At 35.3% G+C, this 27,230-nt stretch overlaps 1 protein-coding gene across 3 annotated transcripts; it reads right to left on the bottom strand.

Annotated features, from left to right (window-relative positions):
• Nucleotides 1-3,038: 3,038 nt before the first annotated feature.
• Nucleotides 3,039-26,547, bottom strand: LOC117916303. 3 transcript variants are annotated; one of them, XM_034832257.1, is made up of 10 exons: nucleotides 26,200-26,547; nucleotides 19,552-19,774; nucleotides 19,318-19,370; nucleotides 19,054-19,090; nucleotides 10,114-10,185; nucleotides 9,278-9,382; nucleotides 8,990-9,146; nucleotides 8,787-8,863; nucleotides 3,655-3,752; nucleotides 3,039-3,445 (listed from the first exon to the last, which is right to left on the bottom strand). In XM_034832257.1, the coding sequence occupies exons 1-10, from the start codon at nucleotides 26,307-26,309 to the stop codon at nucleotides 3,439-3,441; spliced, it is 939 nt and encodes a 312-aa protein (XP_034688148.1). In that variant the 5' UTR covers nucleotides 26,310-26,547; the 3' UTR covers nucleotides 3,039-3,438. The 3 variants fall into 3 exon arrangements, with proteins under 3 accessions (XP_034688148.1, XP_034688149.1, XP_034688150.1); XM_034832258.1 differs by lacking the exon at nucleotides 3,655-3,752; XM_034832259.1 differs by lacking the exons at nucleotides 3,039-3,445; nucleotides 3,655-3,752 and adding an exon at nucleotides 6,306-6,331 and having other exon boundaries at nucleotides 8,767-8,863.
• Nucleotides 26,548-27,230: the final 683 nt, after the last annotated feature.

Here is a 27,230-nt window from a genome sequence, read left to right as displayed (position 1 = left end):
AAACAAGAAATAATTGAATCTTTGAATAGACTGACCACCTTACTATTAACAAAATCCCAACAATTCTACTAAAAAGTCAAAGCTAGACTTTAGCGATTGATAAATTTAAGGGATAGAGCACTTTAGTGTTACATTATGCTTTTGAATAATTGAATCTTGAAAATTTTCTTTTGTGGCAATAGTTGATCATAAGACTTTGGATAAATTTAGGAGATATGAGTCAAACTTTTTGAATTAAGTCACAAATTTGCTTTTATGACAATGATTGATAATAAAGGAACAATAATATCTTGGAACAATAGAATCTGTTGAAACTCATTCCTCCCATTGGAAACAATAAAGAATAAATTTAAGGATAGAAGAAATTGGTATTACATTACACTTCCAAATAATTGAATCTTGGAAGTTGAAACAAAACAAGGAAGATAGAAGCCAACCTAGGGAAGCCAACTTCAACATTAAATTGATGAGGAACAAATGTCAGAGAATTCATGATAGTACTTTTATTCAGAGTAGAGATTGTTAGACTAGTGTGTGTAGTGACATGTTTTTTACTTTTTGACTTGTAGATTGACATAAATTATGAAGTGTTGCTAAAAAATAGTTACTCACCTCTTTAATTAATTACTTAAGAGCATGTTTGGTAGTAATTATAAGAAGCCCTTTTAATATATTTTTAGTACTTGAAATTTTTTATCATTTAAGTGTTAGAAATACTATAAACGCTTTTTAGAATCACTCCCAAATGTACTCTTACATTGATAAGATGATGATCATACCTCATTGTACTTAGATAAGTTGATGACAATGTATATCAAGCTAGTTAATTAACACTTAGGCTAAACCTTAAACACCTTATCAGGAGACCTAAACGTCACATACAAACATTTATATTGAGTCTTTGATACTTTAAGAAACAACATAATTTAAGTGACATATGTAATACTTTTATTGACCGCATAGTTTCAGCTGTAGACATTCAAATGGAAGAGGTCTAAGTTAACCTATCCTTCACTAGCACACACCACAAGGTTCATTAAGTATGAAGCTTTCATGGGATAGCTTCATAAGAAATCTTACTTCATAATTACACCTTTATCTGCCATACATGTCTTGATTCAAAGGGTGAATCATTGTTATACTTTTTTGGTTTGGAAGTAGGCTTTCGGGACAATCTTGAAAGCCTATAATGCTCCCATCAAGCAAATTTTCTATGTTCGTTTTATTTAATATGATATGTATTTATTCATAATAATACTCAACTCAATGTTTTTTTATTTTTTATTTTGGAAAAATAATATTTAGTAGGCGTAACATACACACACTTGGGGTTTTATGACACTATATTATAATTATGTTATTGGTTAAGTGATTTTCATCGTGGTGGTAGAATTGTAGGAAAAGATGATACATTCAACCAATGTCATGTAAGATTAAGAAATGTCGTCGAACGTGCTTTTGATGTTGTCAAGTCACGTTTCCTAATATTTAAGAGAATGATACGTTATTCGTTTACTACTAAAACAAAAGTTGTCGTGACATGCTTCGCTATTCACAATTTTCCTCAACAAGTCTTAGTTATTAATAGATTATTTTTTCAATATGAAAAAGAAATGGAATTGGGAAGTGACAATACAAGTTAAAATCAATCCTCAACTATAGACTTTTTTTTTTCTTTTTTTTTTGCGACATCTGATCAAGTATTCAAGCAATAGTTTTGAGAACCAAATCTCAAATGAACTCTTTCAAGTATTTAACTAATTTTTCATTTTTAGATTTTACCATTTTAAGAAATGTGATGTTTAGATATTAACCTAAAATGAGATGTTTTGGATATCTGAAATATGTAATTGAATTATTTTGTTTTTTCTTTGATTTGATTTAGGTTTTATCAATAGATTACTTTTCAAATTATTAATTTAATTTTTTTTAATTATATAATATAAAAATAAATGTAATAAATATTTTTTTTGCAAGGATGATAATGATAAATATTTATTATAATAATTTTTATTATTTTAAATTTTTTAGAAATATGTTAATTTACTTTTAAGTCAAATAAGAATTAATATAAAATTTTTTTTTCTTAATACATTAAATATATTAATTTTTAACATATAAAAAACAAATAATTTAACACTTAATAGAAATAAAATATATATATTTTTTAAAAAAAGCTTAATACTTAATAATTGGCTTAATTCAACGATGCGCTATTTAAGTAGACGCGTGACCGCGTGGAGTAGCGATTGGGATAAATAGCGGAGATCGCTAAGCACGTGACAATTCCAGTGGGGCCCACGTAGTTTGGATGACAAGCACGTGACTTCAAACACTCTCCGGATAAGTTATTGAACAGCTGTGAACTGAAAAGGAAAGTTCTACCCAACCAATCAGATGACGCCACCTCACCATGACATGAAATAATGCGTATTGGGATAATCATTTTATAATATAATGGAATATCCACTATTTTTTTTTTCTTTTCTTTTAAATGGTGGTATGTTCGATTCAATTGTCCGATTAAGTTTTTTGACTTAAGACTGTTCATGGGTTTTCATCTTCTAATTCTTTTCTTTTATTTATTTTTTCTTTTTTTTTGGTGTCATTTAAAAATAGATTTCTTATAAGATATAATATTTTATTATAGGAAAATTTGAAAAAAGGGAATTAGAAAAAAAAATATGAAAAAAAAATTGTGAATAAACTTTTTATAATTTATTATCCATTAAAAAAATTGAGAGAAATAATATTAAATAATTAACAAATACATTTTCTCAAACTTTTTTTTGTTTCTTTTTGAAAAAAATATTAAAGTAAATATTTTAAAAATTTTCATCAAAATTTCCTTTTTTTTTTTTAATCTTATTTTCCAAATTATCCAAATAGTTATCAAATTTTGGTAAAAAGAAAAAAATAATAGTCTATATTTTTATAGAATATAAAACCAAAACATCATCAAATTAGCCACCCTAATTAGAATAAGTAGTGAATTCATTAGGATATTTACTTGTTTGATCTTCCATGAAGATATAAAGTAATAAAAAATAATAACAGAAAAACACTAAATATTAACAACATATCAAATTATTTACATCATCATCATTATGTGCCCTCACAACTTTAAACCAAGCCAAACCAAGCATACAGCCGTAAACCAATAAGATATTTGGCCTACACCAATGCAAAAGAAAGGAGAAAAAGGAACATATTTTCCCTTTGGTAAAGATATTACAATTTTGCTATAACCACCATTTATTTTTTATTTTTTCCCTTTGTTTTTTTTTAATAAAATAAATTTTTGTCTCCACTGTGAGTTGTACCTGGAACCTCCCACTATAACCACCATTCTAATGGTGGTCCACCTACATTCCACAGCTTACAATTCCATTGACATCAGAAGCCTTTGGTCTTTTGATAGAGGAGATGAAGAAGCTTCTACAATCTGCAGAGAGCAAAAGAAGAAGCCATGAGGAAAAGCAACAGTGCCACAAATAAACATGTTGATTGCAGCAGAGAAAAATTCATGGTAGCCTAAGAACTAAATTTCCTCCTGGTGAAGGACAATATGGATGAAGAACCATGGGAATCAAAATAACCTAGATATACCCAATAGGCATGGTTTTCAGGCAATATTGTGTTTCTGGGGTTTACCCTAAGTCCTTGTTCCCAAGGAGAGATTGTGGAATGGGGTTTCCTTCATTGTCCAAAAACTGAAATGAAAAGAATTCACTGAACATGCTCAAAAGGACCTGCAATACATTCTATAAGATGATGATATAATTTTAACAAGAATGGGCAAAGTCAATATGTATGACACGGTAATTTTAGTAAACCTTGAAGAAGAAATGTGGAAGCTGATGAAAGATTGATAATCAACATATAACAACAAAGAGCAATTGTTATCTGGGTTGGGGATCTCTACCTAGAGAGCATGATACTAGATGATAATGACAGCATTGAGAAAAGCATGCAATTCATAAGAAGGTAGTAGAAACACAAACTGGTGGCAGTATGACGGAAACTCAGCTTTGATGGTGTAGCCATGCAACTATGAAAACCATTGACTAAGAGAGATGTTCTCATTAAAGGAGATGTGTGTGCAGGGGAACCAAGGATATGAATGGGAACAAAGAAAGAAATGAAGCCTTGTGGTTAAGGGAAATTATGGTCCCAACAGAGCAAAGAGTAAAAAAATTAGAAGCAAGAAGTAGCAAGCATGAAGGCAGTGGACCTTAGCTGGAGACACAAAGCTCTGCATCTAAAGCCATTTCCACCATTACAGTTATGCCTTTTCTTAGAACCTTCACCCACATTCATTTTTGTCTTCCTCTTGACCTTTTGCCCCTTCAACTCAAATTATACCACTCATTTGCACCAGTGCAGTTATAGGTCTTCATTACATGTGGACAAACTCTTTTCAACATCTTTCCCTCATCTCATGATCAATTGGTGGTGCCTTTACCCCCTTACAAATGTATTTTCAACTAATATTAAAGCACTTGTCTATACTGGCACATCCATAGGTCTTCACAAGTTTGACCATCATAAAGAACCTTTCCCTGATCTCATTACCCAATTGGTACCTCTCTACATTCTTATCAATACATTTCTTATTCTGTCTTTCCTCGTTTTGCATGTTGCCCATCTTAACATGGTCGATTCCAATATGTTCAATTTGCATTATTTCTAATTGCATAACATTTTATATGAAACAACATAGCTGGTCTTATAATTGTCTTATAACAGTTTCCTTCCAATTTAATAGGTGTTCCACAATCACCAAATACTCTGTCTGTGCTTCTCTGTTTCATACAGTCTGCTCTTAATTCTATAGACAACATCCTTGATCTCCCTTGGGACTAATATAATCCAAGATAAAGATATCATTTGCTCTTAGATGTCTCTTAGCCATCCATTTCATTATACTACTTTTTATAATAAAATAACGTTGCAAGTATTCCATCTTAGTTGTGCTTACCCCCAAACCTCCATACTTCATATCTTTTGATATTTTTAACTTGGAGTCAAGACCAACATTGTTTTCACCAACTAAAATCGATTATAGTTGTTAAACAAAAGGAATTGTGACATTTTCCGGAAGATTCCTTGTTAGTTCCTTCATAGTAATTACAAATCCTCGGCTCAATGACAACCCTTGTTGTAACCTTGTGATCCATAATACGATTTTTATTTTATTTTATTTTATTTATTTATAATTCATTGGCAACCTCATGTTATGGGTTAGGATGCATCTAGACAGGGATCCCCTAACCATTATAGATAATATTGATTGGTTGGGGTCTTTGTGAGGTTGTGTTTTTTGGAGTCCCTCGTGTTTTTTTGCTTTGCCTCTTGGTGCATTTTATATACTACCTATGTACTTGGTTGCACACTTTGTTTGACACTTTTAATATATTATTGTTTCCTTCAGAAAAAAAAAATATATTGATTTAATTTTTTGGATAAGAAATCATACTTATATTTTATCAGATAAAGATGACAATTTATACAAAAGGAAGAAAGATGAGAAATCCTTAAAATGAAAAAGAAAATGCACAGGGTATAAAAGTGTTAAAAGAAACCTGTTCGAGAAAGCCAGAGGCTCTCTATCCCTAAGAGTACTAAAACTCAAGGAACTTGAGATTGAAAACAAATGAGATTGAAAACAAATCAACATGGGAAGCCAAACTATTAGCTTCCTGCTTGACCAATCTTAGCTTCCACAATAAGAAGCAATCCCAAAACAAAATCAACTAGGGAAGCCAGCTATTGGCTTCCTGGTTGGCCAATATTGGTTTTTGCAAGAAGAAGCAATTCAAAGCACTACAAGTCCACAATCCTTGGAATCTAATAGTCATATTTCCTGGACCCTCTATGACTGTTAGTCCAAGACAAAACTGTAGCTCAGCCCCTATACACTAGTAAATTGGTTATGCCCAATTCCTCTTATAGCACTTATGACACCATCAAATCAATATATTTGATTAATACTCCCTTCTATTTACAATGAAAAAGTCCATCAGATTATATTCCTTGGAACCCTTATGCTTTTCAAAATCGATAAATGTCATATAAGATCTTCCTTTCTTTGAACTTCTACTACAATCACTTAAAAATATACATCTCCTATGTTTGATCTTCCTGCAATAAAACCAAAGTCTTTCATTTATGTCCTTTCCTTTCACAATTACTCTCTTTTAAAATTCAGAGTATGGCTCATAAGCTTACTATAATGGTAGTTGATGCAGCTTCAAAAATCAACTTTGTTCTTGTTCACTCGTTCCAAAGTGCTTTTACTCCTTGCACTGGGTATTTTAGTCCCTAAGATCTTTAAATAGAACTAGTCATAAATTACACCTCATCATTTATACACTTCCAAGCCTCAACAGTAATTGAGTCAGGTTCCACAGTTTTTCCTATTTAAAATCATATAAGATGAACTGTACATGCATAGGCCAGAATGAAAAATAAAATAACACAAAACAGTGTGGACAAATCTAAGTAACACTTAAAAGTCTTATTATGAGTACAGTCAATCACAATGACTATATGAATACTTCTTTCTGATAGGCCACTAAGTCAATATTCTTATATTTACAAACGATAAAATAATCTTTCTAAACCTAAAAGATTTCATTGAAAATTCCTTCTTACAATGTTGCTTTCCTTCAGGCTTCCTCTAACTTTAGGTATAAACTGATTTTGTAACCCTCAGGAACCAATAAACAACAGCATAGGAGGGACGAAGAGGAAGGGAGGAAGGGAGAGAGAAAGGAAAGAAAGAAAATGGGCTTAGGATTACTATGAAATCCTCTATACGATGTTGGTTTATACAAAAGCAGTATCAGACACAGACAAATATGCTCTAGCATTTATCCAGTGAGCAACTAAGATTTTGGACCAATATCAGCTAGTATCTGTAACAAAGACCATGATTATAGATATTAACAGTATCAGTCAAATATGACAATGGATGCCTTTCCATTTATTTACAACTTAACAGTGTTGCTAGGCAGAAAGTACACCTCTTGCCTAAAATGCATGCACATGTTGTTTCGGAGAATACACAGTTTAAACCGAAATTAGTCCTATTTCCAATTGTCTAATTTATTTGAAGGGACAATTCAATTTAACAACATAAAAAAAACTTAGAGGAAAACCTACTAAAGAACTGTTTAGGAGAGCTTCAACAATTAAAACAGTGTTTGATGATCAACCCCAACTGTCAAGGATGTTTGTCTAGAACTTTCAAACATGGACCCCATACTTCCCAACATGATTTCTCAGCGTTTTGGAAAAGCAAGGTCAATTTGATTTTTTTAAATATAAAAATATCCTCATTTTTTAACAATTTTAAACTATGGTTCTTGAACATAAACTCAATTACATAGAAAAATTAGTTTTAAGAATGGCAAAAAATGGATGGTGTAGGATTCAGGCATTTGTGACCACAAATTTCATGATAAATGCAATTTACTCAATAAGATCATAAATAGTGGCTACTTAAGAGGCCTAATCAATGTAAACTACTCCAAATACAAAGGCAGGTGTATTTGTCTAAGTTATGTTAAAAAGGCAAGTGAAGAGTCAAGGGCATGATGATTATTACTAGATTGTAGCAAATCGGTTACCTCTTCATTCACAGCTTGGTTGCCTTAGACTTTGGCACAGATTATTTAGTCTAGTAAAGATGGTTTGGATCCCTCCCACAAGTGTGAGACATGATGATTATTGCTTACTAGGGTTTTGGTCATCTTATGAAAAACATAGTTTCGTCGCAAGTGGTTTGTGTCGCTTTGCTTTGGATGATCTAGCTCAAGAAAAATGCCAAATTTTTTCAGGATAGATGGAGGCTTTATGGAAGGCTATACATTCTCATCACCCTTTTGGGCTTTGGCCTCAGATGTTTTTTTGTGAGATCCCCCTTGAGCTTTTGGGCTTCAGATTGTGAGATTTGAGTCTTACAAGTGCAACTAGGAAGGTTGCGTCTAAGGTGCAAGCTGAATGGAGCTCTCTTAGCAGGTACTCTCAAACTCAACTTTGAAAGTTGTTCTTTGGCTACTCTGGATTAACTTGGGATAAGTGGTTTTGTAAGAAGCATGATAGTAGAGTGCTGAGAGCCTTCTCTAAGCTTCTTGGGTTGAGATTAGCTACTGAGTTGGAGATTCAAACCCTTTTGGAGGGATTGTACCATGCTAGTCTATGGTGTTGCCCGATCTCATAGTTGAGGGAAATTTCTGGTATTGCCATCACTTGGGCATCAAATGCTAGCCATGTCCTTGGAAGTATAACAGCAGGCTAGTCATGTTCTTTCACTTGGATTCCTCACAGTGAATCTTCTAGCCATGCATGGGGCCTCTTAATTAGTCTCTTGTAGGGGATCTTTGACCTCCATGAGCTCTTCTCTTCATGTTGGCTATGGAGTTGCTTTGAATTGGAAGGTCTTTTATAATATTTTGCTTTTAGCCTTCCATGTTTGCTTTCTTTTCTATACTTTTTTCTTCTTTCTGGTCAGTTTTTGCAAAGGATAACTCATCATTCTTTGTATGTTATTGTGAATTTGAATTAAACACTTTTTTTTTTGTGAATTAAAGAAAAAGGAAAAATGAATAGTGAAGTAAAAGTGCAAGACCTAAACTGATTAGTGCACTCTAAATGCCAAAAGGCCAAGTGTTGCATCTCAATCACATTTAAGATATAAAAGCATATGAATAGGCATACATGAAAATTTTAACAAATTTAAAATAAGATGCCTCAACATACTAAAGATTTGGGTGGCCAACCTTAAAGCCAGTTCTTTTGTACAGTTCTTGAGCAGGTTTGTTGTCTGCATTTACATGAACAAATAGTTGCTTCATACCTACAAGCAATCCAATGAAGAGGGAAAAAGGACTATCACTATAATATCAACATAATAGATTGAAATATGAAGGTAAAACATGTATATATTTATATATAACCACTCTTAGGAGTTGAAACACGGTACCGGCTGAGGAGGCAACATCATTGGCCAAAGAAAGCATGTTTAGTGCAATTCCCTGGCGTCGGGCAAATTTTGAAACACAAACATTGGCAATGTAAGCATATTTATGCGCATCAAAGGGCTCTGGACTTGCCAAGACAGAAGACAATCTTTTAATCTCCTGAAGATATTATAGAATGAGTTGAAGGTCGATTCATTGAAAAAGATTTAACAACATCTAGGGAAGAAAATAATTCCCAATGTCAGTATAAACTTGGAAGCACATGCATCAAAATAAAATCCAATGTGTACCCCGGGGTATGTTTCCCCTCGTAGATATTGTCGAATGCTTAGGTCCAGAGTTCCCACAACACTGTTTAAGACGGTTCTTCGTATATTTTTCTCCTCCTTCTTAACCTGGAATGGAGAAAAAAGAGCACCACCAAATACATTAACTCAGCAAGAGCACTGCAACAACATGTAGAAAATTGCATAATATTCATCAAAGGTTTATTTGATATGTATCAGAAAACGGAATACATACATTTTAATGTTGATGTCTGCTGTTAATATCTGTTCTATTTAACCAGAAAATCTAGGTAATCCATAATATTTTCTGCAGCACCCTCATTTTATATTGGCAAAACAAATGAGCAACATATGTCAAATACGAAGGCATGGTCTCATACCAAGTGGAAGTGAAGGGCCATGGAGAACATGTGCTTCCTTCCTCTATGATACATATATGCATAATTTGGTCATTTATTTAGTTGAAGAAAGGATGTGAGGACCATAGAGGAAAAAAATGAGATTATTATGTTATCTTCACATCAGTGAAAGATGTCATTGAAAGACTGGATTCAAACATAAACAAAACAATACCTCAGTTCCCCCCTTCAAAAAAATTGCAACATACAGAACTATATAAATCTTACTACAGAATGTGTGGTTTAATAGACAATAAGCAGAATTGGACCAATTAGGACATGAAACTGAAGTAGAATAATAAGGTTGGAAATTAAGATCTACATTGCACCTTCAATTTGCCTTATATTCATATTCAATAAATAGTTACCTCCACGATCAACATCAATTTCAAAACACAGGTAGAAACAAACAATTAATTTATCTAGGAGATTATGACATACTGCAACAAAACAGAAGCACTTCAATAAATTTCCATCTTGCCCAGCACATCGTCGTTTCAAAGCATAGAACTCCTGAAACATGCAAAAATATATTTAAAAAAAACACCAAACACTGATATAATTAGGTTATGTGAAAGAAAACATTCAGGTGCAGTAGTGATGCAGGACATCACTAGAACACTCTAGATATTACTAACTATGAAGTTGGCTAGCTTTCCAGGATCATACCTTAAATGGGAAAGACTTTAGATTGAGGTGATATAAATGGATTGGATGGTGGCTTTCCTTCATGTGTTATGCAATGTTGATCAGTAAGGAGACTAACTTTGGAACAGAGCTCTAGTAGCCACAATAGCAAATTCCAAAATAGCAAAATTTTTCAAATTTTTTTATATTATTGATGATTGTGCTCAAGGATGCTCAAGTCAATTCACATTGAAAGGTCATTAGAAATTTATTATTATTATTATTGATAGGTAAAAGAAGGAGTATATATAAAAAGGAAAAGCCAAAACAGCATCCCAAAGCTTACAAGAAGTATACATTAGCTGCCATAAGGCTCAACCAAGCGGGGGAGGGAGAGAACAAAAAGCATCACCTGCCCTCACTTAGAACCTGCCCAATCGATCAAGTTTGAAAGAGACATAGGCCCACATCTACATACATGATACACCCTAGACCAAGACCACAAATTACAAACAAAAGGGTTTTTCATCCTTTGGACCAAAAACTCCACATTATCAAAAGCTAGCATGTTCCTTTCCTTCCAAACAGTCCAAAAGATACATAATGGGGCAGCCTTCTAATACTTTTTGTGAACTTTACCCAAGAAGGACCCATGCCACTCAAGTAGTGTCTCTTTAACCAAAGAGGAAAGAACCCAAGATGCTTCAAAGAGAGTAAAAAACAGCTACCATAGAACCTTGTCTTTGCACAATGGACAAGAATGTGATCAACAATTTCTTCTTCAGCATGGCAAAGCAGGGTTCAAAGTATCGGCTAAGTCCAGTAGACTCGGCCGAGTCGTATCCGCCTCAACACCTACCGCGACGAGACCGATACGAGATACGGTATAATCCACAAACTCGGCTGGGAATCGGTTAGACTCGGCTGACTCGTCCGAGTTTCCGAGTTAATTCGGTTGACTTGGTTAGGTTACAGAGAATTTTCAAAATTTTCATAAAATTAAAAAAAAAAAATTAATCAGAGATTGCCTTTTCAAAAGCAAAGGGCTATTCTGAAATTTTAAACCATCAAATCAAAGAAGACGAAGAAAAAAAACCCAAATCGTGACCCGTTTGGAAATAAGCGGAGAAACTACCGAAGGATAAGGGCATGATTTAGGATTTACTTACCTGATTTTCCTCAAAATCGAGCATTATCGGAGGGTGGAGCTTTGGTGTGGGCGGTGGTGACTCGTCAAGTGGCCTGAATATTTCACCGGCGACGTCGACAAGACAACCCCTCACAGTCAGATTGCTCCCCCTCCCATGTTAGGTCTTGCACGATTGCAAATTTGCGATTGCAAGTGGTGTCGTCTGTTGTGGGTCTTGACAGCAATGGTGGTGAGGGTGGGAGATTGGGGGCTCAAATTAGTAAAGTAAAAAGCTGCCTTTTATATAGATTTACACGGAGAATTGAGTACAATTTACATGGAAAATACCTTTCATATAAACACTTTAATATGATTTAATAATAACATATTAGTAGAATTGATTACCCAATTTGCTAAAATAAAATGATATAAAAGGTATATATGAGGTTTAATGATAAATTAAAGTGTTTATATGGTAAAGTGAGAATTAAATCCTCAATTTTTAATATTATCATAAATAACTTTGAGCTAAATATGGAAAAAAAAAATTCAGCTTATTTAATTATATTTATTTTATTTTTTAATTTATATAATTTTTTGAAAATTTTAATTGTCTTATTTTACGTATTGCCCGATACCGAACCGAGACACCAATATCGATATGCCTCGTGATCCTCCGAGTTAATGACCGATACCGCGACTTTGAACCATGTGGCAAAGAGAACATCTATTTGCCAAAAAAAACTCCCTCCTTTGGACCTAATCCAAAGTTAAAGCTTTCTCCCATGTTACCTCTGAAGCAAAAAAAGCCACCCTATATGATTGATGTTGCATGCTTTCTCCAAACCAATTGGGCAAGGGATAGTTATGAGATCTTAGGACCTAGGAAGATTAATCTTGGAATCTAGTTTGGGCAACAAGAATGTCCATGTGGGAAGGAACTCTGTCGTTATTTATTGGGTTTATTCAGGAGGCTCAGGCCCGCTTACTCACTGGTTGAATAGGCACTTTCAAGGGTCTTCTTCATCTTCTATACTGAAAAACCTAGATCATGCGATGAGGTGGCTGACAAATTGACTAAGAAGGGTGCCTAATCTCTAAGGATTGTTTTAGGGAATCCCTATCCCTTGATCATGGAGTTTAAATCCTTGTTTTGGTTTTTTGGTTTTAGTTTTTTTTTTTTAGTGTGTTGTACTACTCTTTGTTTATTTTTCTTCTTTTTTAGCTTTTTCAGGTAACTTCATCCTTCTTTGTATTTCCTATGATCTTAATAATGAAGACATTTCACATAGTAAAGAGTTCAAAGTAAAAACCCTTGACAGTTCTTGGGGCCAAGAATGTTGGTGACTCAGCAATGCAAGACAAACCCAAAACAATTCAAGAGATGAATGGAAATAAATTCTATATTTCATGATACAGTTCAATCCAAAGGATCTGACTACTATAGAGACTGCTCCAACCATGAATTTCACCATCCTGATTAAGCATATGGTTTGATTGGAAAAGATGGGGGACAGCCGCACTTCGTTTATTTTGGGCCATTTGGCAAGAATGGAATCACTGGAAATTGAAGATTTGAGGCATTCAAATCAATCACTAAAGAGTCTTATAGTTCTCTTTATCTTTGGCCTGGGAAGCATTTGGGTGATGGTTTTGTGTCCTTACTAGATATCATTGAATGTTTGATCTCTTTGCAATATTTCTTTTCTTGCCCTTTTGGGCATCTTGTGTACTCTTCATGTAGTAGGGTTGAAAATCTCCAAAAGTTTGACATGTCTCTCTCTAATCCCCATATCTCAAAAGTTTTTGTAAGAGATATGGTTTTAAGGTTTTTAATAGTTGTTCACTCTTTACTAAGAGACAAGTATTCTAGACAGCCTAGTTTACTTTTCCCTACTTTTATTTCCCCATAAATGGACCTTCCCATGTATCATAAGTTGATAGAGGCAAATAATTTCTACATATTGAGCTTTGCCCCTATATATTTCTTTTAAGACCAAGTAAATGATTTTGAAAGATTCAACATTTTTAGAGTCATTAAGATAAGGAGATTTTTTTTTTTTTTTAACTGTTGGACAGATAAGCAGAAACTATAACACAAAAAATTACAAGATTGTAGGGAATTAAACCGAATTCCCAACCCGTGAGAAACAAAATTAAAGAAAACACACGCCAAAGAAAAGATAATCACACGCACAAGACAGTATTTACGTGGTTCGGCAATTTGCCTACATCCACGGAGTTGCAGGGATATCACTATTATCAGGGAAGAATTCAGAGTACGACCTAGCGGCTACAATATTCTCTCTATATATATAACACGACAACCCCACCACACTAAAAAACCCTAATCATAAAGGGTGGTTCCACAATGGGCTAAACGGCCCAACAGGCCTCAATAAATCTCCATTAAAAAGCCATGCAATATTATTCGGGTCGGGTCGTCAAATTGGATCAAACAAAACTAGGCTCCACAAAGCCCAACAAATCTCCCACTTGGAGACTAGTCCAATCACCAACATCAAACCGCTATCCTCCAAGAAACAATCCCTCATCCCTACAACTTATCCTCCTGTCCTCAAGCTAGAAGACCAATTGAAGCTGCGCACAGCTTCAACTTCTCAATAGTGACACCCTTAGTCAACATGTCTGCAGGGTTCTTAGATCCACAAATCTTCTCAAGTATACCAGTTTATCCTCAACAAGATAACGGATAAAGTGGTATTTTGTTTGTATATGTTTCGACTTTGAATGAAAAGCCGAATTTTTGGCAAGAAAATTGCACTCTGACTGTCACTGTGTAGAATGCCCATCTCCTGCTTCTTACCCAATTCATCTAAGAAACCATGTAGCCAAATCATCTCCTTTCCAGCTTCAGTTGCTGCAACATACTCGGCTTCTGTAGTAGACAAAGTAACAATCTTCTGTAGATTTGAAACCCATGATATAGCTGTACCACCTAGAGTAAAAACAAACCCAGTAGTACTCTTTCTACTATCAATATCACCAGCAAAATCAGCATCTACATAACCTGCAATTTCAAACTTGCACCTGTGAAGCAAAGACATGTATTAATGAACCCTTCAGATATCTTAGAATCCACTTGACTGCCTCCCAATGCTGCTTTCCAGGCCTACTCATGAATCTGCTCACAACTCCCACTGCATGTGCAATGTCTGGCCTTGTACACACCATAGCATACATCAAGCTACCAATAGCTGAGGCATAGGGCACCTTGCTCATATGGTCCCTTTCTTCTTCTGTCTTCGGTGACTGTTCTTTGCTTAGTTTGAAATGGCTCCCCAAGGGTGTGCTCACTGGTTTAGCTTCATTCATGTTGAACCTGCTGAGAACTTTCTTCACATACTCTGATTGTGAAAGCTTCAATGTACCATTAGCCTTATCTCTAATGATTCTCATACCAAGGATTTGCTTTGCAACTCCCAAATCCTTCATTGCAAATTGTTTGGACAATTGCTTCTTCAGATAATTAATCTTCTCAATGTCAGACCCTGCAATAAGCATATCATCCACATACAACAGTAATATGATGTAAGAATTGTCAAAAGACTTAACATAGCAACAGTGATCAGCTTCACATCTCTTGAACCCAATTCTATGCATAAAACTGTCAAACTTCTTGTACCACTGTCTAGGAGCTTGTTTAAGGCCATACAAGCTTTTTCTCAGTTTGCAGACTAGATTCTCTTGTCCCTGAACAATGAACCCTTTTGGCTGAATCATGTAAAGGTCTTCCTCCAAGTCACCATGAAGGATGCTGTCTTCACATCTAACTGCTCAAGATGTAAGTTTTCTGCAGCCACCATTCCTAGTACAAGTCTGATTGTTGACATTTTCACAACTGGAGAAAATATCTCTGTGTAGTCAATGCCCTCCTTCTGCTGGAACCCTTTAACAACTAATCTGGCCTTGTAACGTTTACTACCATCATGCTCATTCTTTATTCTGTAATACCCACTTGTTGTGCAAAGCCTTCTTTCCTACTGGCAATTCAGTCAATTCCCATGTCTGATTCCCTAACAAGGAATCCATCTCATCCTTCATGGCTAACTCCCACTTGCTTGAATTCTCATCTTGCAAGGCTTCATCATAACACTCTGGCTCACCGCCATCAGTCAACAGGAGATAATTTAAAACAGGTGAATAACGCTGCGGAGGTCTAATGTTCCTGGAAGATCTGCGAACTTCAACTACAGGTGTACTCAGAATCTACCTGTGAATTTACATTCTCCTTATCTTCTTCACCCCCCTTCTGGACAGTACTTTCAGTCAATTCATCTAAGTTGACAAACTTAGATTTCTTTTGATCTATCTCTGTAACATCTGACACTCAGTTGACCTGTCCTTGTACATAACCTGTTCATTAAATATCACATTTCTACTTCTGATGATTTTCCTGTTTTGTTCATCCCAAAACCTATAGCCAAATTTCTCATCACCATAGCCAATGAAAAACATATTTTTGACTTTGCATCAAGTTTGCTACGAGCATCAGAATCAATATGAACATAAGAAACACAACCAAAAAACTTTTAAATGTGAAAACTTCACCTCTTTACCGCTCCAAACCTCCTCAGGAAGTCTGAATTCCATGGGAACTGATGGTCCTCGGTTTATCAGGTAAGCTGCAGTACTAACAGCATCAGCCCAAAAAGTTTTTGGTAGTCCAGCATGCAACCTCATACTTCTAGCCACGCTCATTGAGAGTTCTGTTCATGCGCTCAGCCACACCATTCTGCTGTGGTGTCCCAGGAATGGTCTTCTCCATCCTAATTCCCTGTGCAGCACAATACTCATTGAACCCTCCATCTATGTACTCTCCTCCATTATCTGACCTCAAACATTTTACTTTCAAACCTGTTTCTGTCTCAACCATGGCCTTCCACTTCTTAAAAGTTTCAAATACATCAGATTTATTTTTCAGAAATAAACCCATACCTTTCTACTTGAGTCATCAATAAAAGTGATGTAGTACCTTGAACCTCCTAGGGATGCAACCGGAGAAGGCCCCCACAAATCAGTGTGTACTAGTTCCAATTTTTCAGCCTTCGGTGTCCTGCCAGTTTTCAAGAAGCTTACCTTTTTTTGTTTTCCTAAGATGCAACTTTCACACATGTCAAAATCAATGGATTTCAATTCTGGTAGTTTTCCTTTTGACAACAGCATCTTCATCCCTTTCTCACTCATGTGACCAAGTCTACGATGCCATAGGCTTGTATCAGTACTTGCATCAGCAACTGCAATTGTGTCTCTTGGACATGAGGTCATATACAAAGTACCAGTCTTCTTTCCACGAGCCAATACCCTAGCTCCCTTTGTAACCTTCCAAGTACCACCAACAAATAGTATTGCATGTCCTTCATCATCAAGTTGTCCAACAGAAATAGATTCCTCCTCAGGTCAGGAATATGTCGAACCTTCTCCAGTAACCAAACAGACCCATTGGGCAACGATATCCGGACGTCTCCCAGACCCACAACATCCAAGGCTGAACCATCAGCCAAATACACCTTACCAAAATCACCTGCAACATAATTCTGTATGATTTCTCGGTGTGGAGTGGTATGAAACGAAGCTCCTGAATCCAAAACCCAATCATCAAGTGGACTGTCTACTGCAAGAAGTAATGCATCCTGTACCTCTTCTGTTACAGCATTAGCAGAATCATCTTCATTCTTCTTCTTAGGGCTTTGCATTGCCTTTTAAAGTGACCTGTTTCCCACAATTCCAACATTGTACTTGTTGGCCTGATCTAGATTTGCTTCTGTTTCGATTAGAATTTCTGGAATTTGATCTACCCTGATTTGAATTTCTGTTATTACCTCTGCCTCTTGTCTCAAGGTTTAGGGCAGAACCAGATCCTGAGGTTTCTCCTGCATCTCTTCGGCGAATCTCCTCAGCCAGAATTAAATCTCGTATATCATTGTACTTGAGCTTTTCCTTTCCCGTAGAATTGCTTACTGCCATCCTCATTGCCTCCCAACTGTTTGGCAAAGAAGCTAAGACGATCAGAGCACGAATCTCATCATCAAAATCAATTTCTACAGACGACAATTGATTTGTGATTGTATTAAATTCATTCAGATGTTGTGCTACTGATGCATTCTCTGCCATCTTCAAATTAAACAATTTCTTCATCAATGCACCTTATTGTTTGCGGACGCTTTTCATACATACCGGACAAAGCCTTCATCAAATCTGCTGTGGTCTTCTCCTTTACAACATTATGTGCAACAGACCTAGACAGAGTTAACCTAATAACTCCTAGAACCTGTTCTGTCAAGAAGCGCCCATTCCTCAGCCTTCATACTCTCAGGTTTTGTCCCCAAAAGAGGCAGATGCAATTTCCTCCCATAGAGATAATCTTCAATCTGCATCCTCCAATACGCAAAGTCTGTGCCATCAAACTTTTCTATTCCAGACGCCTTTCCTGCTTCCTCTGCCATTGCTCCCACTCAAACCTAACCCTAGGCTCTGATACCAGTTGTAGGGAATTAAACCGAATTCCCAACCCGTGAGAAACAAAATTAAAGAAAAACACACGCCAAAGAAAAGATAATCACACGCACAAGACAGTATTTACGTGGTTCGGCAATTTGCCTACATCCACGGAGTTGCAGGGATATCACTATTATCAGGAAGAATTCAGAGTACGACCTAGCGGCTACAATATTCTCTCTATATATATAACACGACAACCCCACCACACTAAAAAACCCTAATCATAAAGGGTGGTTCCACAATGGGCTAAACGGCCCAACAGGCCTCAATAAATCTCCCATTAAAAAGCCATGCAATATTATTCGGGTCGGGTCGTCAAATTGGATCAAACAAAACTAGGCTCCACAAAGCCCAACAAAGATTTCAAATAAACATTCAGAAACAACAATCAAGCTCATGCCCTGAAAGATTTCTAGGTGGATATAAAATCATTCCTTAACAAAATCAATTATCTTTCTTCTTATGTTCATAAGGATTTGCAAAGGCAATTGACAAGTTGATCTCTTAAGGTACTAATAAAATAAATTTCTTATCATGATAAGAAAATTAAAGAAACAATATATTGTCAAGAATTAGGTTTCAAGTGAGTATTTAAGTTAGGTGCATCCTTAACAACTATATATTCAATCTCTCAGTTAAATATCAGTTCTCTTTAGAAACTATGTGCTCTAGGTAACATCCAATTACTTTCAAGTCTTTAACAAAACAATATCACTTTCTATGACCAATTGGCCCATGTAATTTCAACAAATTGGAGGCTTGAGTTCTTCAATGAGGCTATTTTGGAAAAGAGAGGCTGAATATAAGCCAAAATCAATTGTTAATTATTTTAATAGCCAAATAACCAAAATTAGTCTTTCTAATAAACAAAGGATGGTATCCACATGGTAATAAAATTAGGCCATAGATCTCCCTAGCCTCATCTTGTAGCTTACCAAGATAAGCCTATAATCATTGTGAAAAATAGAGCACAATCTAGAGTTCACAATAACACTTCATGCAGTCATTTGAGGTTGTCAATGCAGGTGTCTTTCCCCCTCTCCCTTTAATAATTTGCACTCATCAGGAAAAGTTAAAAAAGAATGTATTCCATGGCAGCTTACCTCTTCAGCATACTTCCTTTTATAATTATCAACATGCCTGGAACAGAGTAAATCATCATAACTAATGGTCCAAATTGAAAAATCCAATATTCATATGTATGTAGTATTTAAGACTTAGTATAAGATTTATTTTTTTTCCCTTTTTCATAAGAGACTTGGCATGATATTACCAGTAAGTTAAACAAACAAATGGAAAAAGCCTAGTAAAACTATTAAGACAACATTACGACAATACATAGTTAAGAATACAAGAAGGGAACGAACCGCATATACGATAAAGATTCCCAATGGGCTTCTGCCCGCAGCCATGCTGCTGTCTGCCATGCAAAGAGACAAAAGCAAAGAAAATAAATACATTAAACTACTTTAGACATGAATCAAGAAACAAATATTGCTAGAAGGAAGTACACACCAGAAGGTGTGTTGGTCTGAGTGGAGGGAGGGAGGAAGGGAGGGAGGAAGAGAGGGAGGAAGAGAGAGAGAGAGAGAGAGATCAACCCAATATTCTTCATCCAGTACAGCTTCACGTGCAACAAATCTACCAAAATTCCGTCTTTGCAATCCACAATATTCCTCGTCAGTAAGTTGTAAACGGTTGAAAGAGAGCTCAGGAAGCCTTGAACTATCACTCTTAGAAATAGCTGAGTGCTGAATACTTTCACTATTATTGCAATGTGCCTCAAGCTTTTTCCATCTAGAGAATGATACAGAAAAAGTCTCTCTACAAGGAATTGGAGAAACAAAACAAGGGGGTAATAAGAATATACGTGGAGCTGTATAAATTACATAGATTTTTCTAGAAACTCAGAACTAAGAAAAAATAAAAAGCAATAAAGAAAGCCTTGAAGAAGTCCCTGCCACTCCCTTGAAGCAACCTCACTGAAAATATTACCTTATTCTTTTGCATTGTTATTTTATTTCTTTATATGTTGTTATAAGTATTTTGTTTCTTTACATGTGAATAGTAATTTAATATTGTACCAATATGAGGAAAACATACAAGTAAGCACACCATAAGTACAAATATAAAGAGACATCTCTCTATCTGTTATGCATGAATCAGAAACAACAACAAAGATATAGAAGAATGTAAATTCTGATATCACTCTATGATGGTCAGGATGACAGACTTCCAGGTTTCTTGTCATTTCCAGTTCACATTAACATCATACCTATAAACTCAAGCGTTGACCAGTGCTGTTCATCTTGGATGGCCATATTAAAAAAATCACTTCATGTTTAAGCACTAAAAATACAGCCATCAGAATACCATAGAATAAAAACTCAGAAATTAAGCTAAAGAAGTTCAAAGAGGGAAAATTGAAATCCAACTATAAGTTTGGAAACTCAAGTCTTTCTTAGAAAGAGAACCATTTCAACATTTGCTTACTGATTGGCTAACAATCTAGACAAAGATAAAAAGCAAATTTGGTAAAATTTACAAAACTTGATCCTCAATAAAAGTCTTTTTGAGCTATCCAAAGCCTGACATACATTCATCTATTTGGACAAACTTATATTAAGACTGGGAATGATTCACCCCAGTTTGCGAATCAGCAACCATGCACAGCGCAGAGACATTTGGCAACTATTCATTTCACCAAAACCCTCTTTTTTTTTTTTTGATAAGCAAGAGAATGTATTAAAAAGTGCAAAATGCACACAAGAGTACACAAGACATATACAAGAGTACACAAGACATATACAAAGTACACTTGGCAAAAAATATAGGAAAGAGGGAACACACAAAAAATACTCCCTCCCTCATTCAAGCCCGAACAAATCTATGAAGTCAACCATATGTGTATATACACCCTAACCCACATAGAGAAATTGTTAAGAAAAATATTTTTTAGCCTTTGGTCAAACAATTCCTCACAATCAAAGAATCTCTTATTTCTTTCCTTTCAAATCGTCTAGAAAATACAAAGAAGAGCAGCTACGAAAGACTTAATACATCTTCTATCTACAAAAAAGTCATGTCACCCTAGAAGAGTCTCCCCAATCGTCTCAAATAAAATCCACTGAACGCCAAAAATGGAGAACATCAGCTGCTATAAAATTCTCACCTTATCACAATGAAGGAGGATATGATCAATGGACTCCAACTCCTCTCTACACAATGCACACCTATTAGCCAACTTCCACCCACTTCTTTGAAGTTCATCCAATGTCAAAACGTTTCCCCAACAAGCCTCCTAAGTAAAAAAGCACACCTTTAAAGGAATCCATGAGTTCCAAATTATCTTTAAAGGGAAAGGGGTGGTATAATCTGTCTCCAACAAAGAGTAAACCCCTTACAAAGAAAATCCCTTTGCTATCTTCCTCCCACAGTACTCTATCCTCCTCCTCCCTCTTCATTGTCTGTCCTTGGAGCTTAGAAAGAAACCTCTTCATTATCTGTCACCAAAACCATCTATAGAATTAAGGATGAAAAAGGATGCCAAAGAAACCCCTACTATCAAAATCCATGACTTTTGTGTGAACTATATTGGTTCAAAGGTGGATTGTAGGGGCAGTGTTTCTAATGTTAGATGAGGATACGCATTTTATGTTGGAATGTAAAAGGGGCTAATGATAGAGATAAAAGGAAGGTTATCAAGGCTTTGATTAAGTCTCAGAAAGTGGATTTGGCCTGTTTACAAGAAACTAAGATGCCAGAAATGTCTATGGGGTTAGTGTGTACTCTTGGTGTGGGGTGGTTTTTAGAATGTGGGGCAGTTCTTAGAATGGGCAGTGGTGAACTCAAGTGGTGTTGATGGAGGTATTCTGATGTTTTAGGATAATAGGATGCTACAACTGGTTGATTTGGAAATGAGGAAGTTTTTGGTTTTGTGTCAGTTAAAAATGCTAAGACGATTTTAGATGAAGTTTTACAAGGGTTTATGGGCCGACATTGAGGAGAGAGAGAGAGAGAGAGAGAATTTTTTGGAGTGAATTAGAGGCTATAAAAGGTCTTTGGGGTGAACCTTGGTGTGTTGTAGGTGATTTTAATTTGATTAGATTTCCTTGCAAATGTAGCAGTGGAGGTAGACTGCCTTAAAGGATAGGGAGGTTTTCTAAAGTAATTGAGGACTTAGAGTTGAGAGATTTGCCTTTAATGGGGGGCCTTTTTACTTGGAGCGGTGACTTGAATGATCAAATTAAGTCTAGGCTTGATTTTTTTTCTTGTAAATGAGGAGTGGGAAAATCATTTCAATGGGACAATGCAGTGCGTGATCCCCTAGACCAGTGTCTGATCACTTTCCTATTTTGTTGGATGGGACAAGGATGAAGAAAGGCCCTTTGCCTTTTAGATTTGAAAATATGTGGTTAAAAGAGGAGGGTTTAAGGATTTGTTAAATCTTGGTCGGAGAGGTTTAACTTTAGCGATTCTTCAAGTTCATTTTGGTTGCAATGGTGAGAGCATTGAAGTTTAACTTGAAAAGCTAGAATAGAGAAGTTTTTGGGCAAACTGAAGTTAGGAAGGCTATGGCGTTGGAACAAGTGGTCTTTTAGGATTCAAAGGAGAGTCTTGTAATTTGTCCCTAATGAGGTAGAAGCAAAAAGGTAGCGAGGAAGGAGTATATAAAGGAGGTCTTGTTGGAAGAATTTCTTGGAGACAGAAATCAAGGTAAGTATGGTTAAAAGAAGGGATAGAAATATTAGTTTTTTCCATAAGATGGCTAATGCCCACAACAGAAGGAATTTTCGGCAAGAATTAAGATAAATGGAATGTGGTTTTTCAAGGAGAAGGATATTATGGAAGTGGTGGTTCGAGATTTTTAACATCTGCTTTTTGATTCAAGGGATTGGAAACCAAGTTTAAAATGGCCTATTGTTCAGGATCTTAAGCTCAAGAGGTTGCTTGTTGGAGGAGCCTTTCTCAGAGAAGAGGTCTTTAATGCCCTTTTAGGTTTTAATGAGGATAAAGTGCCAAGGTTGAATCATTTTGCCATGGCCTTTGGTAGTTTTCTTGGATTTGTAAGGATGAGGTGATGGCCTTTTTGGGAGTTTCGTGAGCTTGGCAGTTTTGAGAAGAGTTTGAATGCCACTTTTAAGGATTTTAATTCATAACTGAGGATTTGAGGGATTTTTTGGTCAAGTTGTTAGCCAATAAACTAAAAAAAATGGTTCGAAAAACGGTTTCCACAACTCAAAGTGTGTTGTGGCAAGGAAGTAAATATTGGATGCAGTGTTTATTGCTAATGAGGTCATTGATTCAATTTTAAAAAGTAATGAGAGTGGTATTTTATGCAAACTAGACATAGAGAAGGTTTATGATCACATGGACTAGTCCTTTTGTTTTCGGTTTTGCAAAAAAATGGATTTTGGGGTGAAGTAGATTGGATGGATTAAGCGGTGTATCTCCCCTCAGGTTTTGGTGAATGGAACCCCTCAAGTTTTTTTCCAAGTTCTAGAGGACTGCATCAAGGGGATCCTTTTTCTCCCTATTTATTGTGATTGCAATAAAAGGTGCTCAGTTGTCTCTTGAAGAGGGCAATGGTTGGAGGTTTCTTATCTGGTTGTTAAGTGCAGGGTAGGAATAGGGAAGGTGTTCAAATTTCCCATTATTGCTTGCTGATGACACTCTAATTTTCTGTAAGGCTTCTCGGGATCAAATAACTTATTTATGTTAACTAATTATGTGGTTTGAGATGATTTTAGGGTTAAGGATTAATCTGGAGAAAAGTGAGTTAATTCTTGTGGGAATGGTGGAAAATTTAGATGATCTAATTGTTGAGCTTGGGTGTAAAGTGGGTAATCTCCCATCCTCTTATTTGGGTCTCCCTTTGGGTGCTCCACTTAAGTTTGCGATAGCTTGGGATGGAGTAAAAGAGAGGTTTCACAACAGGTTGTTCATATGGAAGCAACAATATATTTCCAAAGGGGGGAGAATTACATTAATTCGAAGTATTTTTATCTAATTTGCTCATTTATTTTATGTTTTTGTTCTGTATGCCAAGAATTGTTAGATTAAGGGTGGAACAGATTTAGAGGAACTTTCTATAGGGAGGTGGGGTGTTAGAGCGTAAACCTCATCTTGTTAAGTGGGTGTTTGTTTGCCAAGACAAGAGGAAAGGGGGTTTGTGTGTTAACAGTCTTTCAATTCTTAATAAGGCTCTTCTTTGCAAGTGGAGTTAGCATTTTGCAAATGAGAAAAGGGACTTTTGAAATTAGGTTATCTGTGAAAAGTATGGGGAAGAAAGACGAAGGGGGGGAGGGGGTGAGTGTGGGTTATTCAAGAGGTGAAAGAGGGATATGGAGTTAGGTTGTGGAAAGCGATAAGGAAGGATTGAGATCTTGTGAGAACTAGGTGTTCCTTTTTGATGGGTAATGAGCAGAGGGTGCTTTTTTGGAAGGATAAATGGTGTGGGATAATCTGTTACATGTGTTGTTTGCTTCTTTATTTGCTTTAGCCATTTCCAAGGATGTGTCGGTGGAGGATGTTTGGAATTATGGGGGGTTGGAATCCTTGTTTCTCTAAACCTTTTAATGATTGGGAGGTGGATTGCATGGAGAGATTTTTGGCAAGTTTGCATGGACAGAGAGTGGGTAGGGATATATGGAAGATACTTTCTTTTGGTTAGTGACAAAGAGTGGTAAGTTTACAGTTAAGTCCCTCTACAACACTTTGGAACCAAACAATGGCAGATCTTTTCCAATGTGCAGAATTTGGCTTTCTTGGGTCCAACCTAGAGTTAGCTTTTTTGCATGGGAGTTAGAGTGGGGTAAAGTTCTAACTTTGGATCAAATTTAGAGACGAGGATGGTTGCCTTGTGCATGAAGAATCCATATATCATCTACTTCTCCATTGTGAATAGACAAGGTGGGAGTTGCTTTTTGCGCTTTTTGGGGTGTCTTGGATGCTATCTTCATTGGTTAGAGAGCCTTTACTAGGGTGACATGATTCTTTTGTGGACAAAAAGCGCAAGAAGGTTTGGAAAGCAAGGCCTTTATGCTTGTTTTGGACAATTTGGAAGGCAAGGAACAAAATTGCGTTTGATAATGAGATGTTTTCTTTCCAAATGTTGAAAAGGGATTTTGTTTGCTTTCTTTGGTTAGAGTCTAAGTTGTTTATAGAGAATTGTCCACTGACTTTAGTAAGTTTTTTTGAATGGTCGGGTACTTGTTAAGACTCTATTCTTGTTTGAGCCTTGGTGGTGAAGGGAGGTTTGTTTCATGTATACCTTGAGTCACTATTTTGACAACTCTTTTTAATTCAATTTGAATCTTTATTTATCAAAAAAAAAAAGTAACTTTTGCTTAGACCCAAACATTTTGATCAAATTTCACATTGTGCTATTGATATAGTAACACTATCGATCTTTTTCCATCATTCTTTTTTTTTTTTTTTGAAAATATCATGTACTATGTATATATTCATCATTTTTTTTCTCTTCAAATTTTGTTGAGCAACATTAACACCTAAACTTTGACTAGTTCATGTGATAAAATCTGAGATTTGACTTTTGGTCCTCAAAATTTGGACCTTGCACATGTCAAAATTTTGTGCCAAAAACATGCTAACTAGTAGAGAGGGCAAGGCAACAATGGAACCTCTTGATAACCTTACTAAATGAACAATGATACAGACCCTTAAATCTATGCTCTATAACCTTATAACTTTCAATATTCAATAAACTAATACCCCTTAATGTTTAACATTCTTCCAATGAACCTATTTAGTTCCATGTTCTCCAATAATTACTAGTCAACAATATTTTCCAGATATGCCTATGTAATAAATCCCACAAAATAGTTATACTAGACATCCCTTGTATTTTTGTGGGTCAATATGCTATTCATTTGCCAATTATGTTGAGCAATTTTACACTTCTATAATGGGTGTTTTGATCCTATGACTTGCCTTCATTCATAATTATACTGATTAAAAAAAAAACAAAATCTTTGACATAAAAAATAGCATTATATTACTTACCGAAGATCTTAATGCCATCTACGCAACTGCAATTAAATAACGCATCGATTGTTCTACCCGAAAAAATTGTACTAATTTGGCAAATGAAATCTAACCAATTCCATAGATAATCTATACAGCCTGAAAGAGTAGCATTTGTACATGATAATCATGATTCAACAACAGAAAACAAAGCAATCGAAGATTATGAAAAAAAAATCCAACAATAACAACATCAAAATTACCCGCCAAAGGAAGCCGAAACTCTAAAGCGTTTGCAGACAGGGCAAGTGATGTAAGGCAAAGAAACTCGAAATTGGGGGAGGAATGTGGTCCCTTTACTCAGCTCCATCATCTGAAAACACCTCTACCACCCCAAATCTCATCTCACAGGAGAAACGACAGAGAAGATGAATAAGGGTTTTGAACTTTGGATTGAGAAATTGGAGAAATTAGAGAGTAGAAGTAAAGAAAGGCTGTTTTTTATTTTATATTTTTATTTCAAATAAAGATGAAATTGGAAAAGGAGCTGTATGGATATGGATAAATGATGTCAGTTGCTTCGCCTTCAAGGGAACGACTTCCCCGCTGTCCGCTAGCCTACCTCAATGTTCGAATATGGGTCCATCTCTGATCTCTCTAGAATTTATATATAAACTTGGTCGGCTCCACATGGAAAGCACGTGGACAAGTTAGGCTTAATATTATATAAATATGATTTATTTTTTAAAAATTATCAATTTTGTTTAAATAAGATTTTTTGGACACAATATTTTACAAAATTTGTAGAAAACTAAAATAATAATTTTATTTAAAATTAAAATAAAGAGATTATATTTTAATTGGTATTTATAAATGTTACAAATAGATAAATCTCATTTTTATGACACTGTCATGATTATAAAATAACTAAATTTTGAATTTTTTAAAATTGAATTTTAAATTAAAATAATTATTTAGAATTTAAAATTAATTTATCTTCATTTATAATTCTATGCAAATAAATAAGTTATTTATATATATATATATATAAAAAACTAGTTTGATAAAATTTCTATAATATTATTATTATTTTTGAAGGAGAACCTTGATACAAGCAACAAGATAATTATCAAAGTTTTCTGAACCAAATTAATTATTGAATCGGAAAAGTTATCGATTCATTGGTCGGATCGGCGATCGAACCGGTGATGTCATAAATATATATTTTATATATTATTAAAATTAAAATAATAAAAAATTATGAATATTAAATATTAAACATAGTATCAAATTT

The sequence above is a fragment of the Vitis riparia genome, chromosome 6 (assembly GCF_004353265.1).
Source record: "Vitis riparia cultivar Riparia Gloire de Montpellier isolate 1030 chromosome 6, EGFV_Vit.rip_1.0, whole genome shotgun sequence".
In the NCBI taxonomy this organism is placed as follows: domain Eukaryota; kingdom Viridiplantae; phylum Streptophyta; class Magnoliopsida; order Vitales; family Vitaceae; genus Vitis; species Vitis riparia.
This window is presented reverse-complemented; position numbering and strand designations above follow the sequence as displayed.

Coding starts and splice junctions, on each gene's coding strand:
- LOC117916303 (XM_034832257.1), bottom strand. CDS start 26,309: ATGATGGAGCTGAGTAAAGGGACCACATTCCTCCCCCAATTTCGAGTT. Junction 10,186..19,053: donor AAAGGAAGTATGCTGAAGAG/GTAAGCTGCCAT, acceptor TGCATGTTTCAG/GAGTTCTATGCTTTGAAACG. Junction 9,147..9,277: donor GAGGGGAAACATACCCCGGG/GTACACATTGGA, acceptor TAATATCTTCAG/GAGATTAAAAGATTGTCTTC.